Source organism: Oryctolagus cuniculus, chromosome 6, assembly GCF_964237555.1.
Source record: "Oryctolagus cuniculus chromosome 6, mOryCun1.1, whole genome shotgun sequence".
Classification (NCBI taxonomy): domain Eukaryota; kingdom Metazoa; phylum Chordata; class Mammalia; order Lagomorpha; family Leporidae; genus Oryctolagus; species Oryctolagus cuniculus.
In genome coordinates, this window is record NC_091437.1 from 62,426,707 (window position 1) to 62,444,548 (window position 17,842).

Below are 17,842 nucleotides of genomic sequence, written 5' to 3' on the forward strand. Positions count from 1 at the left end.
CCCCCTGAGGCTATCTCACATTTTACAGACACCAGTAGAGATAATTCAGGTACATTCTCCTTCCTATTGTAGTTGGTGAAGAGTATCCCAAACAAACATTAGGAGAAGTTTGTTATTTCTGTTACACAGTTGGTGAACACTGCTTCTGAAAATTACACTTATTTTACAAAATGCTATACAATTGTGGTTTTTTCTTTTTTTAATATTTATTTGAAAGTCAGAGTTATACAGAGAGAGGAGAGGCACAGAGAGAGAGGTCTTCCATCCACTGGTTCACTCCCCAATTGGCCGCAATGGCCAGAGCTGCTCCAATCAGAAGCCAGGAGCCAGGATCTTCCTCCAGGTCTCCCGTGTGGGTGCAGGGGCCCAAGGACTTGGGTCATCGTCCACTGCTTTCCCAGGCCATAGTAGAGAGCCAAATCAGAAGAGGAGCAGCCAGGACTAGAACCAGCGCCCATATGGGATGCCGGCGCTGCAGGCTGGGGCTTTACCGCCTACGCCACAGCACTGGCCCCTACAATTGTGTTTTAACACAGAGTGCTGAGCTGAATATTCCTATCAAGTAGTGGCTTTGTTCTAAAAGCTACTGAAAGACACAACGCCTTCGATCAGTTTTATGCTAAACCTACTCACAGGTGTCTTAGAAATATATCAGAGAGAAGTTTTCACCACTGGCCTCTTTGTGTTACCCTCATTCCCTTCTAGAAAACATTGTTCACAGACCAAGATGGTACCCTATTTGCTGATGTTTTTATTTAGTTAGGATCCTGGATATGCTGTCCTGTGCTGGAATACATTTTTTTTAAAAGATTTATTTATTTGAAAGGCAGAGTTACAGAGGGGTAAAGACAGAGAAGTCTTCCATCTGCTGATTCACTCCCCAAATGGTAGCAACTGCCAGAGCTTATGTTGATCCAAAGGCAGGAGCCAGGAGCTTCTTCCAGATTTCCCATGCAGGTGCAGGGGCTCAAGTACTTGGGCCAGCTTCTACTGCCTTCCCAGGCCACAGCAGAGAGCTGGATCAGAAATGGAGCATAGCCTGCGCCGCAGCTCACTAGGCTAATCCTCCGCCTTGCGGCACCGGCACACCGGGTTCTAGTCCCGGTCGGGGCGCCGGATTCTGTCCCGGTTGTCCCTCTTCCAGGCCAGCTCTCTGCTGTGGCCAGGGAGTGCAGTGGAGGATGGCCCAAGTGCTTGGGCCCTGCACCCCATGGGAGACCAGGATAAGTACCTGGCTCCTGCCATCGGATCAGTGCGATGCACCGGCCGCAGCACGCCGGCCGCGGTGGCCATTGGAGGGTGAACAAACGGCAAAAGGAAGACCTTTCTCTCTCTCTCTCTCTCACAGTCCACTCTGTCAAAAATAAATAAAAAAGAGAGATACAAAAAAAAAAAAAAAAAGAAAGAAAAAGAAAAGAAAAGAAATGGAGCAGGGGCCGGAACTGAGGCGTAGCAGGTAAAGCCGCTGTGTGCAGTGCCAGCATCCCTTATGGGTGCCAGTTTGAGTCCTGGCTGCTCCACTTCCAATCCAGCTCTCTGCTATGGCCTGGGAAAGCAGTAGAAGATGGCCCAAGTCCTTGGGCCCCTGAACGCACGTGGGAGACCCAGGAGAAGCTCCTGGCTCCTGACTTCGGATTGGCGCAGCTCCGGCCGTTGCGGCCACTTGGGGAGTTCAGTGGATGGAAGACTTTCTCTCTCTGCCTCTCCTCTCTCTGTATAGCTCTTTCAAATTAAAAAAAAAAAAACTTTTTAAAAATTTAATTAATGCTTATAAAATGAGCTTGATGGTAGCAACTTTGGTATTGAGGGGATTAATGTAATGCAGCTTTTAATATAACCCTATTCCAGGGCAGTTAAGAAGCTTACTTACCTTAATAATTAAGAATTTTAAAACATTTATTCAGATGAGAATCAGCTGTTAACTTCAAAGAAAAAAATTCAAAGGCAAATACGTGTTCCCTGTCGGATTTAAAAGTGAACGAGAGGTTAGTTGTTTTTATTTGGGTATGACTTTTAAAAGACCCAACAGATTACTGTATTTCTAACTCATTTGTTGTTCTTTGCTGTTTCTTAAACTTCAGAGTGTAGCTAGTACCACCACATCTTGCTTCTCTTCCTAACTACAAAGTTGTGTGTGTGTGTTCCGTGCAGTGCTGTCTGCATAGCCTTTCCACTAAGAAACATTTTGTAACCTCTCTTACTCTGTACCTTGCTCGGGTACAAGGGCTCAAGGCCACATTCATTTCTGATTCTTCCTTTCCCCTCATTTGTCTTAATATTTCCCTCTTTAGGCTTTGTCTTTAGGGTTAAGTGAAGACCTTTGTAACTTGCTCTTTTGTTAGCCTTATTAGCATCACCTTTCCATCAGCTCAAATATTTGAGAGTTTTTATGTGGAAAGCCACTGTTGGGGGCCAAGAATTTAGAGTAAAGTCAGAATGCAATAGTTTTCCATGGGAATGATTTGTGTAGCTTAGATTTCAAGTTAGTCGTAACAGCATTCTTTCTAAGTGCATAGTACAAATATATACCTGTTTCTGCTAGGATGTTATTTGAAGGAAGTAGTAACAAATTGAAACCTTTTCGGTTTAATTTTCCTCAAATCAGAAATACAACAGTCAGATCTATCATCATGTTTTTAACATAAGACTTTTTCGCTGCATGAATACAACCATATTTTGAAAGTAAATATTAGGTTTATAATATGATGGGGCTGGCATTCTGGCCTAGTGGGTAAAGATGCCACCTGTGACGCTGGTATCCCATATGGGCACTGGTTCAGGTCCCAGTTGCTCCAGTTCAGATCCAGCTCTCTGCTAATGCACCTGGGAAAGCAGCAGATGGCCCAAGGGCTTGGCCCTCTACATCCATGCAGAAGACCTAGAAGAAGCTCCTGACTCTGGCCTGGCCATTGAGGCCATCTGGGGAGGCCAGTGGATGGAAGATCTCTATCTCTTTTTGGCTCTACCTCTCTCTGTAACTCTGTCTTTCAAATAAATAAAATAATTCCTAAAAAATTGGCAGATGTTAACTAATTTATTTTTAAAAATGTATCGATTTATTTGAAACACAGAGCTACAGAGAGGCAGAGAGGTAGAGAGAGAGAGAGAGAGAGGTCTTTCATATGGCTGGTTCAATCCCCAGTTGGCCACAATGGCTGGAGCTGCATTGATTCAAAGCCAGGAGCCAGGACTTCTTCCGGGTCTCCCACATGAGTGCAGGGACCCAAGGACTTGGGCCATCTTCTACTGCTTCCCCAGGCCATAGCAGAGAGTTGGATCGGAAGTGGAGCAGCCAAGACAAGAACTGGTGCCCATATGGAATGCCAGCACCACAGGCAGAGGCTTAGCCTACTATGCCACAGCTCAGGCCCCTAGATTGTTCTTTATATACTTTATGACTAAAGTAATTTATAAGATATATACTTTGCTAAATTTTTGTTAGACTTTTTTTTTTTTTTTTTTTTTTTTTTTTTTTTTTTGAGAGGCAGAGTTAGAGAGAGAGAGAGAGAGAAAGAAAGTTCTCATCTATGGGTTCATAGGAGCCAGGAACTCCATCCAGGTCTCACATGTGTGTGGCAGATGCCCATTTGTTAGAGCCATCTCCACTTCTTCCCAAGGTCTGCACTAGCAGAAGCTGGAATGAGGAACTGGAGCCACTTAGGCAACCCAGGTACTCTGATGTGGAATGTGGATGTTTTATCCACTAGCTAAACACTCATCTCAAAAGGGTCCTTTGAAGAGTAGAAATCTTAAATCTTGATGAAATATGAGATTTATCAATTTATTTATTTTATGGACTTCTGTTTTACATCATATTCAACATAGCATAACCCAAGATCACAAAGATTTTTGCCTAATTTTTTCTCCTACAAGTTTGATAGTTCATATTTTATATTTCCATTTATGTTATGTTTTCCTTGAAAGGCACAAACTACCCGAAAATTTATAATAGAATTTGTAGTAAAGGACCTTCCTGGGGTTGGAGCTGTGGCACAGGGGGTTAAAGCTACAGCCTGCCATGCCAACATCACCTGTGGGTGCCAGTTCAAGTCCCTGCTGCTCCACTTCTGATCAGCTCCCTGCTAATGCACCTTGGAAAGCAGCAATGACCCAAGTGCTTGGGCCCCTGCACCCACGTGGGAGACCCAGAAGAAGCTCTGGACTCTTGGTTTCAGCCTGGCCTAGTCTTGGTCATTGTGGCCATTTGGGGAGTGAACCAGCAGATGGAAGACATCTCTTTCTCTAACTCTGAATTTCAAATAAATAAATAAATAAATAACCTTCCCACATAAGAACACTCACTTTTGCCATTTCTGTTTCACATTGTACTAGAAAGCCTAATCAGAGTAAGTAGGCAAGAAAGAGAAATAAAAATACCCCAGCTGGGGGTGGGCATTGTGGCACAGCAGGTTAAGTGTGCTGCTTGGGGCACCCACATAGCAGATGCCTGGGTTCAAGATTTGTTTTATTTATTTTGAAAGAGTTACAGAGGCCGGCGCCGCGGCTCACTAGGCTAATCCTCCTCCTTGCGGCGCCGGCACACCAGGTTCTAGTCCCGGTCGGGGCACCCGATTCTGTCCCAGTTGCCCCTCTTCCAGGCCAGCTCTCTGCTGTGGCCAGGGAGTGCAGTGGAGGATGGCCCAAGTGCTTGGGCCCTGCACCCCATGGGAGACCAGGATAAGTACCTGGCTCCTGCCACTGGATCAGCGTGGTGCACCGGCCGCGGCGGCCATTGGAGGGTGAACCAACAGCAAAGGAAGACCTTTCTCTCTGTCTCTCTCTCTCAGTGTCCACTCTGCCTGTCAAAAATAAAAATAAAAATAAAAATAAAAAATAAAATAAAATAAAGAGTTACAGAGATAAGTAGGACCAAAGAGAGAGGTCTTCCATCCACTGGTTCACTCCCTAAATGGCCTCAACAGTCTAAGCTGTGCCTATCCAAAGCCAGGAGCCAGGAGCTTCTTCCAGGTCTCCCGTGCAGGTGCAGGGGCCCAAGCACTTGGGCCATCTTCCACTGCTTTCCCAGGCCACAGCAGAGAGCTGGATCAGAAGGAGAGCAGCTGGAACTCAAACTGGTGCCAATATGGGATGCTGGCGCTGCAGGTCAGGGTTTTAACTTGCTGCAACACAGTGCTGGCCCCCTGCATCCACCTCTAAGCCAGCCTCCTACTGATGTGTACCCTGAGACAGTAGGTAATGGCTCTGTTTGGGTCTTTGCTGTACTTGTGAGAGATCTGGATGGAGTTCCTTACTCCTAGCTTTGATGGACCCAGCCCCAGGCCCAGCTTTTGCAGACATTTGAGGTGTGAACCGAAGAGATGTAAGATCCCTCTCTCTTTCTGTCTTTCCTCTGTTGCTTCACCTTTCAAATAAATAAATACATCGTTTAAAAAATTTTAAAATAGGGGCTGGCGCCGTGGCATAGTGGGTTAAAGCCCTTGCCTGAAGTGCCGGCATCCCATATGGGTGCCAGTTCGAGTCCTGGCTGCTCCTCTTCCGATCCAGCTCTCTACTATGGCCTGGGATAGCAGTAGAAGATGGCCCAAGTCCTTGGGCCCCTGCACTTGCACGGGAGACCCAGAAGAAGCTCCTGGTTCCTGGATTCAGATATTCCGATCAGCGCAGCTCCAGCTGTTGCAGCCATCTGGGAAGTGAACCACCAGATGGAAGACCTCTCTCTCTCTCCCTCTATAACTCTGACTCTCAAGTAACTAAAATAAATCTTTAAAAAAATTTTAAAATGAAGTCAGAATGGATCAAAGACTTATGATTTATTAAATGACTAAAATATAATCATGACTCTGCATGACCTTGGTTTAGGCATAGATTTTTAGAGATGATACCAAAGCACAAGCAAAATAGAAAAAAATAGATAAATTGAGCTTCACTAGAATTAAATTTTTTGTACATCAAAGGACACTATCAACTAAGATAACCTTCAGGCATTGTAGCACAGGGGGTTAAGCCACTGTCTGCAATGCCAGCATCCCATATAGGACTACTGATTCGAGTTCTGGCTGCTCCACTTCCAATCCAGCTCCCTGCTAATAGGTCTGAGGAAGCAGTAGTCCCTGCCACTCATGGAGACCTGAATGGAGTTCCTGGTTCCTGGTTTCAGGTTTCACTCCAGCCATGTGACCATTTAGGGAATGAAATAGTGGATGGATGATTTCTCTCTAACTCTGTATTCCAAGTAAATAAATAAAAGAGAATCTACAGAATTGGAGAGCATATTTGCAAACCATGTATCTAATAAGGGTCCAGTATCCAGAACATATAAAGAACCCTTACAAAAAGACAAACAAGACAGGGCAGGCATTTGGCACAGTGCTTGGGCCTCCGCTTGGGATGCCCACGTCCTGAGTTGGAGTGCCTGGGTTCGAGTCCTGGCTTCTCTCCATTTCAGCTTCTGTCAGTGATGCAGACGCTGGGAGACAGCAGGCACGGACTACAGTGGCTGGGTCCCTGCCATCCACAGGAATTGAATGGGATGCATTGAGCTTCTGGTTCCTGACTGTGGCTTGGCCCTGCCCTGGTTGTTGTGGACATTTGGGTGGCAAACCAGTGGATGGGCAATCTCTATTTATTCGTCTTCCTCTCTACATTTCAAATAAAATAAACATTAAAAAAAGACAAACAGACTAATTAAAACATGACCAAAGACTTGAAGGGCTATTTCTCCAAATAAAATATACAAACAGCATGAACATAGAGATATTCAACATCACTAGTTATTAAGGAAATGAAAACCAAAACCACAGTAAGACAGATAGTCTTCACACACCCAACAGGCTGACTATAATATTTTTTAAGATTTATTTATTTATTTGAAAAGCAAAAGCAAATGTGCTACAGAGACAGAGGCAGAGACACACAGAGAGAGGTCTTCCATCCACTTCTTCATTCCCTGGATGGCCACAATGGCCAGTGCTGGGCCAAGCCAAAGTCAGGAGCCAGGAGCCTCTTCTGGGTCTCCCACGTGGATGGCAGGGGCCCAACACTTAGGCCATCTTCTACTGCTTTTACAGGCACATTAGCAAGGAGCTGGGTCAGAAGTGGAGCAGCCAGGACACAAACTGGCACCCATATGGGATGTTGGTGTTGTAGTTAGTAGCTTTACCTGCTATACTACAATGCCAGCCCCTGACCACAATTTTTTGAAAGGGAAAATATCATCCATTTTTACACCATTCTTCCAATATAAACTTCACCGTAAATTTTATGTTTGTTCTTGCTTCAATGTTAGTAGAATTCATGGTGCCCTGATAGGCTCTGTTTTCAAACTGATGTCTCATCCTGAACCAGGGCCAGAGCCAGGAGCTACAAGCACCACCCAAGTCTCCCACGTAAAATGGCAGGAACACAGTTACTTCACTGTTGCCTCCGCACTGGTGGGAAGCTGGAATTAGGAGCTGGAGCCAGGAATTGAATCCCGGCCTCCTGACTTGGCACAAGGGCATATTCATCGCTTGGCTAAACGCCACCTCCCCTGACAACTGATCTCTGACAAAGTGGCAAGACAATTCAGCAGAGAAGGAAGAGTCATTTTACTTTCTGATCCTTAAACTTTCCCATCTTCAGCTGGTGGGAACCTCTTCAGATGTGTTCCTGAGTCATTAGCAGGTTGTTTTGATGTTTGATGTAACCATTTGATTGCTTTCTGGTGCAGCAAGTGTACTCTGTACACTTCCTGCCCCAGACTGGAGTCAGTCATTTCTTCAACGACTTCTGGAACATATTAGTGGGAAATTGGTGCATTATCTGTTTTTGTAACACACATTTTCCAAGAACTATTCCAAGACCTCTCCTCTGCATGGATTTCAAAGCTTTTTGCACCAAAACAAACTTATCTTTTCATTCAGTGTTTCCAAGGGGTCTGAGTCTCTAGCTAGCCTGTCTTTGTCTGGCTGTAGCTGTTGTAATTGCTTATTTTTTCTTTTCACTGAGTAGGGAGGCCCCCAAAAATGTGTTCCCTGGACTCCAAGAGTACTCCTTCAAACTCAGTTGTGTAGACCAGCAATTCTGCACCCTTGCTGGAGTCAGGGGAGCTGCCCTCTCCGTATGGTAAGTCTTCCACCTCCAGGTTCACTGGCATAAGGAGTCCAAAGTGTCTGGGTGGTAACTGCAACATTCAGTTCAGTGGAACCCACACTATGCCCCCTGGGAAACACATAAGCTTGTGGGGACAATTTAAATGCAAATGGGTTATCAAAACCATCTGTAAATAGGCTTCCTGCTTTTTCTCCACTTCCGATTCTGCCAACTGAGGTGTTGTTTGAACTTGTTCACAGTTCCCAAATCATGTAATTTTTTCATGAACAAGATTTTTTTTTTAAGAGAGCAATAAAATACTGTCTTAAAGGTTCCTTGTTGTCAGTACTCCTTATCCATCACCCAAATCAAGGTGGTCCTGCTCCTACCTTCTGATCTGAAAGCTCTAATTAAAGCCCCTCTCACCCTGCAGCCCACAGGCAGCAGCTTCGCTTGCCGACTGAGTCCCGAGGCTTTCATCCTGTAAGCCCACCGCATCCATGAGGCCCTGCCTCTAAGCATCTAGCCAGGCCAACCTGGCCAACTGTATTTATAGTCCTCGTACTTGGTGCCCACACAGTTCTATGCAGTGGGGATTCAGCAGTGGCCAAAGCCAACTTGGTCTCCTTGGTAACCCTTGTGGATCACAGAGAGTGGAGCTAAACAATAGACAGGTAAACAAGATAATATCATAGAGTGTTAAGCGCTTTGCAGACACCACAGTATATTTAGGTTTTCTGTGAGACTGTCTCAGTCTTGTGCTGCCATCAGAATGTCAAAAGGAGTCAGCAGCGTGAGGACTCAGGGAAAGCATGTTCCAGGCAGAGGATGCTGCAGATATAAAGTGAGAATAATGAGGCGAAGCCTGAGGGTAATGAATTAGCACTAATGCAATTGTGGTAGGAGCCAGACCGTATAGGTTATTTCAGACCATGGCAAGGGGCTAGGAGTCTACTCTAAGGCTAGTGGGAAGCCAATGGAGGTGGGTTTTGTTTGTTTGGAGTTGCTCATTTTATTTGAAAGGCAGAGTGACACACAAAGAGAGAGATGCATCTTCTACCCACTAGTTCACTCACCAAATACCTGCGAAAGCTGAGGCTGGACTAGGCCAAAGCCAGGAGGCAGGAATTCCATCCAGGTCTCCCACATGGGTGGCAGGGGCCCAGGCACATTACCAGGAAGTTGGATCCTAAGTGGAGCAGCTAAGACTTGAACCAGGCACTCCAATATGGGATGTAAGCATCCCAAGAGGCAGCTTAAGCTGCTGTGCCACAAAACCTACCCCCAGCAGAGGTTTTGAGCAGGGTCATGGTGGGATTTACTTTTTTTTTTTTCTTTTTTAAGAAGCAAAGGCAGAGAGAGAGAGAGGTCGAGAGGTTGAGAGAGAGAGAGGTCCTCCATCCACTGGTTCATTCCCCAAATGGCCGCAACGGCTGGAACTGTGCTGATCCGAAGCCAGGAGCCAGGAGTTTCTTCCAGGTCTCCCACGCTGGTGCAGGAGCCCAAGGACTTGGGCTTTATCAGTCCAAATGCCCTTATCAGAAAGCCTAAAGATGTGTAATACACTAGCAGGTGCCCCTATCACCTTTCTCACTCCTTCTCTGACTTCTTGGCTGAATCTAGTTGAGTCACCTTAATTCCCATTGGCCTCATTGAATCTATAATGACTAACAGCAAGGGGGAGAAAGCAAAAAGACAAACACCCACATACTGTGGCTGACATCTTAATGGTCTGCTTTACTCAGCAATCAAGATGCTGTGCTCCCAGCTGGTAGAAAATATCTTCTATTCCAGCTACTCAGAAATGGAGGCCTGTTCTAGGATTTCCATGACTCAGCAGGAATTTGTTCTTTATCAGGAACAAAATGGTAAGGCATCAGCAAGACCTTATTGCTAGGATTAGAGAAACAAATATCAGCTCTCGGTCACATGGGCCAGTGTGTTACAGGCAAAAAAAACAAACAAACCTGGAACTCAAAGACTTATCACACACACAAAAGCTCTCTTATAGAAGTGATGAAATCTATTTAGTTTTCCATTAAACTGTGCTCTTTTTTTTCTAAAGAAAGAAGGCACATTTAAAATTTTTTTTCATAAAGATTTATTTATTTATCTGAAAGAGTTACAGAGAGACGGGGAGAGACAGAGAGCAAGATCTTCCATCTACTGGTTCACTCCCCAAAGGGCTGTAACAGCCAGGGGTAGGCCAGGCTGGAGCCAGGAACCAGGAGCTTCGTCTTTCTTTCAAATGGGTGGCAGGGGCCCAAACACTTGGGCTATCTCCTGCTGCTTTTCCCAGGCCATTAGCAGAGTTGGATTGGAAGTGGAGGAACCAGGACACCAACTGGCACCCATATGAGATGTAGGCGTCACAGGTGGCAGCTTTACCTGCTATGCCATAATGCTGGCCCCAAAGTGTGTATCCTTACGGGACAAAAGCTGTGTCCTCTCTTGGGAGAATCTGGTCCAGAACCTGGCTCAAAGTAAGCACTTGATACATATTTGCTAAATTAATTCCTCAAATCTGTCGGTGAATGGAATTAAATATATTAAAAATATCTTCAGAATGGTCTAAAACTGTACAACCCAGGTCTCCTGTGTGGACTGCAGGAGTCTGATCACTTGAGCCATCACCACTGCCTCCCAGCTTTCTCTAAGGTCTGCATTGTTGGAAAACTAGAGGCAGGAATTGGAGCTGGGAATTGAACACAAGAACCCAGATATGGGACTGCAAGTGTGTTATTCTCTAGGCTAGGAGAAAACAATAATCAGTGACACATTCTACATTCTTTATCTTGAACTTACTTAAAAAAAAAAAAAAAGCCCAAGGGGATGGGCAGATGGAGGAAGACTGGATAACAAGTACCAACAGAGAATGAATAAGCCCCAGTTGTCTACAGCACAGCAGAGTGACCATAGTTCACAATAACCTATTATCCATCTTATAAAGAACCAGAAGAGAGAAGCTCAAAATCTCCAAATATAGATGATGAGATGGAAACGCTGTCTACTAGATATGATGTATAAATGTACTGAAATATCAGAGTACCTAATAAACATGTACAATTAATCCATGTCCATAAAAATGTATAAAATCCTTATGGAATATAAAAACTTAATTAGAGTTATATCCATAAAACTCAAGTTTTGGGGCCCACATTGCAGCACAGCAGGTTAAGCTGCAGCCTGGGGCCAGCGCTGTGGCAAAGTGGATTAAACCTCTACCTGCTGTGCCGGCATCCCATATGGGTGGCCATTTGGGGAGTAAAACCAGCAGATGGAAGACCTTTCTCTCTGTCTCTCCCTCTCACTGTCTGTAACTCTACCTCTCACATAAACAAATAAAATCGTAAAAAAAAAAAAAAAAAAAAAAAAAAAAAAGCTGCAGCCTGCCTAATGCTGGTGAAGAACCTTAAAAATCAAACCAAACCAAGATGGAGTGACTTAAGCTAACACTATTAAAAACAAGAAGTCACCTTTGCCCCAAGTAAAATTAAAGTTTAAAAATTATAGCCCTAAACCTTTTCCCCCAAAGCTAAAATTAGGTGCAGCTATAAAAATAAGGGACCCTATGCTTAGCTAGTTGCGACACTTGTGCCTGGCTGTGCTAAGACCTAACCCAGTTTGTATGCCTCCTAATATTCAGATAACGGTGTGGGAAGCAGGATGCTGCTCTCCCTCCAGGGGAACGAAGGGAGCAAGACGTCGACCCCCTCAGGGTGAACAAGATGACGCTGACAGGGAAAGGAACTGCTAAAGAAGTAAACAACAAAATGGCGACGAAGTGCATGCCTCCCATGTGATCCCATAGCTGATTGGATAGAAGACGCATGCCTTTCACATGATCAGCTCACGGATTGGACTGCTGTGTGCATGGACACTATAGTGCTTTTGATTGGTCGCTGCGGGTATATAAACCGTGTGGCTTTGTGCTGGGCGCTCTCTGGACTCCCGAGTTCAGGAGGCCCATCTGCGCAGACGCCGAATAAATCCTCTTGCTTTTGCATCAGCTGGTCTGGACTCTGAGTCTTTGGGGTGTGCCTCTCAACGTGTTCGCATCCTCACTCAGAGGGTCTAACACTGGTATCCCCTATGAGCACCAGTTTATGTCCTGGCTGCTCCACTTCCCATCCAGCTCCCTGCTAATGCACCTGGAAAAGCAAAGGAAAATGGCCCAAGTACCTGGGCCCCTGCCACCCACGTGAGAGAAGTTCCTGGCTCCTGCCTTTGGCCTGGCCCACCCCTGGTTGTTGTGGCCATTTGGGGGAGTGAACCAGCAAATGGTCTGTCTCTCCCTCTCTGTAATCAGCCTTTCAAATACATAAATAAATCTTTAAATGCACACACAAACTCAAGTCTCTTCCAATGTCTGCTTCTCCCATGGTAGAAGCCGTGAGGATTCTGCCTAAGTCATAGGGAACAGACTAGGCAGCTCACGAACTGAAATGTAGTTTGCAAGAATGGTTGACTGACAGAGTAATTTTTTTTAAAAGATTTATTTATTTATTTGAAAGTCAGAGTTACACAGAGAGAGGAGAGGCAGAGAGAGAGAGGTCTTCCATCCAATGGTTCACTCCCCAATTGGCCGCAATGGCCGGAGCTGTGACAATCTGAAGCCAGGAGCCAGGAGCTTCCTCTAGGTCTCCCACACGGGTGCAAGGGCCTAAGGACTTGGGGCCATCTTCCACTGCCCTCCCAGGCCACAGCAGAGAGCTGGATTGGAAGTGGAGCAGCCAGGTCTCGAACCGGTGCCCATATGGGATGCTAGCACTCAGGCCAGGGCATTAATCCACTGTGCCACCGCGCTGGCCCCGACAGAGTAATTGTTTTAAGATTTTATTTATTTGAAAGGCAGAGAGAGATATCTTTATCTGCCGGGTCACTCCCCAAATGGCCACAACATCCATTTTGGGCTATACCAAAGTCAGAAGCTAAGGCTTTCCACACGGGTGCAGGGGCTAAAGCACTTGGGCCATCCCTGGCTGCCTTCCCAGGCACATTAGCAAGGAGCTAGATCAGAAGCTAGATCAGAAGCTAGAACTAGAATCAGCACTGACATGGTATGCTAGCATTGCATGTGGTGCAATAATACTGGCTCTGGCAGAGTATTTTCCTTTCTTTCTTTTTTTAAAGATGGATTTATTTGAAAGGCAGAGTTAGAGAGAGAGAGTGTGAGACAGAACGTCTACAACAGCTGGGGCTGGGCCAGGCCACAGCCAGGAACCAGGAGTTTCATCTGGGTCTCCCATGTGAGTGCAGGTGCCCAGGCACTTGGGCCATCTTCTGCTGCTTTTTCCAGGCATATTAGCAGGGAGCTGGATTGGAAGTGGAGGAGCCAGAACTTGAACTGGCACCCATATGGGATGCCGGTGTTGCAGGAGGCAGTTTACCCTGCAACACCACAACAGCATCCCCTAGCATATTTCATAAAAATTAAATTGCCATCATTTTATTTTTAAAATTTACATATTAAAAAATTAATTTGAAAGGCAGAGAAACAGAGAGACACAGATACAGAGATTTCCTGTTTGCTGGTTCACTGTTCAAATGCCCAAGCTGGGCCAGATTAAACCAGGAGCTTGGAACTCAATCCGGGTCTCTCACATGGGTTGCAGGGATCCAAGTACTTGAGACATCATCTGCTGCCTCCCAGGTGTGCATTAGAAAGAAAGTGAATTGGAAGCAGAACCAGGACTTGTATCCAAGGACTCTGATTTGGGATGCTGGCATTATTTACACTCTGCCAAACTCCTGCCCTTCAACATGCTTTTGTACCAAAATAAATCTATCTTTTCATTTTATTTTTCAGACACATTTCAAAGTACCCTTTATATCTTAGAATAACACAACAAATTCAAGGAACATCTTATTTTGCAATTCACTCATCTTGTTCACCTGCATCCAACATTTTTTTTTTAAAGATTTATTTGAGGGGCCGGTGCTGTGGTATAGCGGGTAGGGCCGCCACCCGCAGTGCCAGCATCCCATATGGGTGCCGGTTCGAGTTCCAGCTTCTGATCCAGCTCTGTTATGGCCTAGGAAAGCAGAGGATGGCCCAAGTCCTTGGGCCCCTGCATCCGCGGGGGAGACCTGGAAGAAGCTCCTGGCTACTGTTCCGGCGGTTGCGGACAATTGGGGAGTGAACCAGTGGATGAAGACCTCTCTTTCTCTGCCTCTCCTTCTCTGTGTAACTCTTTCAAATAAATAAATCTCTTAAAAATTTTTATTTGAAAGGCAGAGTTACAGAGACAGACAGACAGAAGGGGAGATCTTCCATCTGCTGGTTCACTCCCCAAATGGCAGTAATGCCAGATCTGGGCCAGTCCAAAGCCAGGAGCCAGGAGCATCCACCAGGTCTCCCACGTGGGTGGCAGGGGCCCAGACACTTGGGCCATCTTCCACTGCTTTCCTAGATGCATTAACAGGGAGCTAGATCAGAAGTGGAGCAGCCAGGCTCCAACAGGGCCCACATGGAATGCCCGCTAGGCAGGCAAAGGCTTAACCTGTGGCACCGACCCATGGGTGATGTGGAACAGCACTGAGTCTCCTAGGAGCTTCGAGTTGCCATAATGAATTCTATAAAGCCGTAGAGGTTTGCTTCCAATTCAACCTTTTGGGGTCTAAGAAAAATGCTAGGACATGGCTAGGAAGTTTCTGCAGATGCGGTAAGACTTGCTAAAGGCAGTCTGTTCGTCTTTCACCATGCTCTTCACAGAACTTCAGCTTCCAGAGTACTTCTGGTCTTGTCGAACGGGTTCAACTCTGAGAAGTGGGCAGTGGTGGGATTCCTCCGACGAGGACCAATAGCAGCCAGGGGGGCCCAGGAGGCCATGCATCTTGCTAGGGGTGCCAGTGGGAAAGTGGGTTACCACACCCAGACTTTCTGCCTCCCCAGGGCCTTCTGGGGGGCGGACAGGGGCGGCAGGTAGCTAGATGTGGGAATGAAAATAAAAAGATCTAAAGAGAGGTGGCGGCTACAAGGGGCAAGGGAAGTGAGGAGGAAGGCAGAGATTGAGGGGTGGGGGTAAGGCAGCGGAAACTGTACGAAGGAAGAAATCAGGGACTGTCTCCAAGGAGAATGGGCAGAGGCGGCAGTCGGGAGCCACCGGGCAACCTCCCGCGACCGATGGTACGAATGCAGCACGGCTGAGGACGCCCCCCACCCAGCCCAGCACTCTGCAAGGTGACGTCTTCGGTTCATCATAGGGGCGAGGACCAGAGGCCGGGCCGAAGCCCCCCTACAGCAAGCGGGCTGCAAGGAAAGTTCTCCCCAAGGCTGGCAACGCCATTCCCGCCAAAGACCCAGGGAAGCCGCGTCCAAACAGCTCCCAGCAAGCAACACCGCAGCCGCAACTCAAAAACGCCGCCAAAGACTTCCCTCCGCCACCGGCTTGAGGCGGCGTCGGAAACGCCCCCACCAACGTTCGGGGCCTTTCGGTAGGTCCCGAGAGACACTCAGAACCAAACGGGTTTCGGAATCTCCACGATTTCCCGAGAAACCTTCCGAAACGCAGATTACCGGAACCAGCTGAGGGAGCAGCCGAAATCAGCCGAGCCCCCTTCGGGACTTTCCGGAGCTCCTCGAGGCACATTCGGGCCCTGTCGGTCTCGCAGGACTCGTAGATCCGTCCGTCACCTAAATCCTGGAGGGGACTTGTACGCCCCTCGGCAGTTTCCGGAAAGGTTCGGGAAGGGCCCGAACGGCCGGGCCGGAGTGAGCCAGCGCGCGCAGTCGCAGTTGAGCGCCGGCGGCCGTTCAGACCGGAAGCGGTTGCGGCTGACGTCAGTTCCGGCGGGTGACGGTGCGGACGGGTCAGGAGCGTAGAGGCGGCGGCAAAATGGCGGCGCCTGAGGAGCGGGATCTAACCCAGGAGCAAACAGAGAAACTGCTGCAGTTTCAGGTAGCAGCGAGTACTCGGTGCAGCAAATGCCGCCGCGGGATGGGGAGTGGGCCCCTAGCGGAGCGCAGAACCCTCTCCTCACGCGGAGCCCGGGATCCTTCTCTGACCAGCGGGCGGCTCCCTCCCCCCCAGACGCCGACTGCCCTGATTCCCTCAGCCCCCGAGCGGCCGTCCCGTCCCCGACTTCTCAGCTATCGCCGCCGGCCGGCCCCAACTCCTGCGTGCCCCTCCGCCCTCGGCGGGGCCGCTCCCAGGTTTCCGCTTGGCGGAGCCAGTCAGTCCCCCCAGCCATCCTTAGAGTCCGGTTAGTGGTGGGACCCTCCGCGCCCCACGACTCTACATCTGCCGAGATGCTGGAGCTGGCGTCAGGCGGCTCCCTGCAAAACCTCCCACGGCGTCCCGTGCCGTTTCCACCAACATTTCCTGAGGCTGGTGTTGGGGGAGGGGGCGCCTCCACGCGGGCCGGGCCCCCACCCTGCAGGTGTGGGAGGACACCTCGTAAGGCGGCAGTGCAACGCTCTAAGGATCATCGGTGGCTTCATTCGCTTGGCCTTGTTCCTGCGCTCCTGGGCTCAGCTGTGCATGTTGAGAGCGGTAACTTGCAGGCATCCCTTTTTCGAGGATGTCGTGGGAACATTTAGCACTTAAGCACCTACCTCTGAGCTGCGTAACAGTAGTTGAAGAAGCCCCTGGTGTGGGCTGGCTGTCTGTTAGATCAGTTTCTCTGTTTCTAAAAGCCGACTCCGTCCCCCAGACCCCGTTACCACTCCCCACCACACCCCCATGGATGGATGTTGTGGCGATCAAATGCGCTTCTGTGAGCTCTAACATGTTTCCAGTGTGCTGCTGTTAACCATTATTTAGCTTGGGCCCAAACTTAGCAGTGCACTTATTTCCCATTATAAAGTGCGAATATCATTTACGGAGGATGGATGATGTCCATGCTTTGCTACACTTTAAGCGTCTGTTATCATTTAATACAACAATCTGTAAGGTTCACAGTATTATAGTCCGCACTTTATGCCTGTAGATGAGGCTTAAGAAATAACATCCCGGGGGGGGGGGGGGCTTTGTTGTGATACAGGCGGTTAAGCTACCACCCAATCTCGGGCATCCCGTATGGGACTGCGGGTTCGAGTCCCCTGATTTTCTGCCCCTGAGCCAGCTTTCTGCTAACCGCCTGGGAAAGCAGCGGATCATGGCTGCTTTCCCAGCCACCACGTGGGAGACCCAGATTGAGTTCAGGTCTCCTGCCTTCTCTGGTACAGACCTGGCTCTTGTGGGCCTTTAGGGGAGTGAACCAGCAGATTGAAGAGCTCTCCTTCTCTGTCATTTTGTCTTTCCAGTAGGTAATGCATAAATAAGTCTTTAAAGAAAAAGATAAGAGAAATAGCATGTTTGGGTCACATATTAGGAAGTGATGGTGGTAGATTTAAACCAGGTCCATCGTCCCAGAACCTTTCCAGGGCTTAACTTCCCTGCTACACAACCTCTACAGGTATCAGTGTACAGTGGAGAGTGGAGTGCAAATGTTGCAGTGTTAAACTTTTTTCAAGTTCTCATTTTCTGTAATTTCCTTGATGTCAAGGTGGTTAATTTTGGAAATTTTGCTTCTCCCTCTTACATAGAGCAATGGGTTGAAAATGTGTAGATGGAAAATTCTATCATGGATGTAGTTGATGTTTGATTAGAGTTTTTACTAGGGAAATTGATGATCTAGCAAGATCAAGATTGAAGAATGAGTTAAACAGAGGCGGTTAAGTTGCTGCTGCTTTGGACCCTGGCAGACCCTTAGAGGAGTGTCTGGTTTGAGTCCCTGCTACTCTGCTTTTGGTCCAGATTCCTGCTGAGGCATACCCTGGGACACTGCAAATGATGATTCAAGCCCTTGGGTCCCTGCCACCCATGTA

General features: G+C 47.6%; 1 protein-coding gene across 3 annotated transcripts in view; it reads left to right on the top strand.

The window, feature by feature from the left end:
- Positions 1-12,516: 12,516 nt before the first annotated feature.
- FAF2 (Fas associated factor family member 2) overlaps positions 12,517-17,842 on the top strand; it is a gene marked incomplete at its 3' end in the record, with an annotated part of 72,904 nt that continues 67,578 nt past the window's right edge. The window contains 1 exon segment of one of the 3 annotated variants that reach the window (XM_002710411.5): positions 12,517-15,932. In XM_002710411.5, the coding sequence (XP_002710457.1) occupies positions 15,870-15,932 (63 nt within the window). 3 annotated transcript variants of the gene reach the window in all.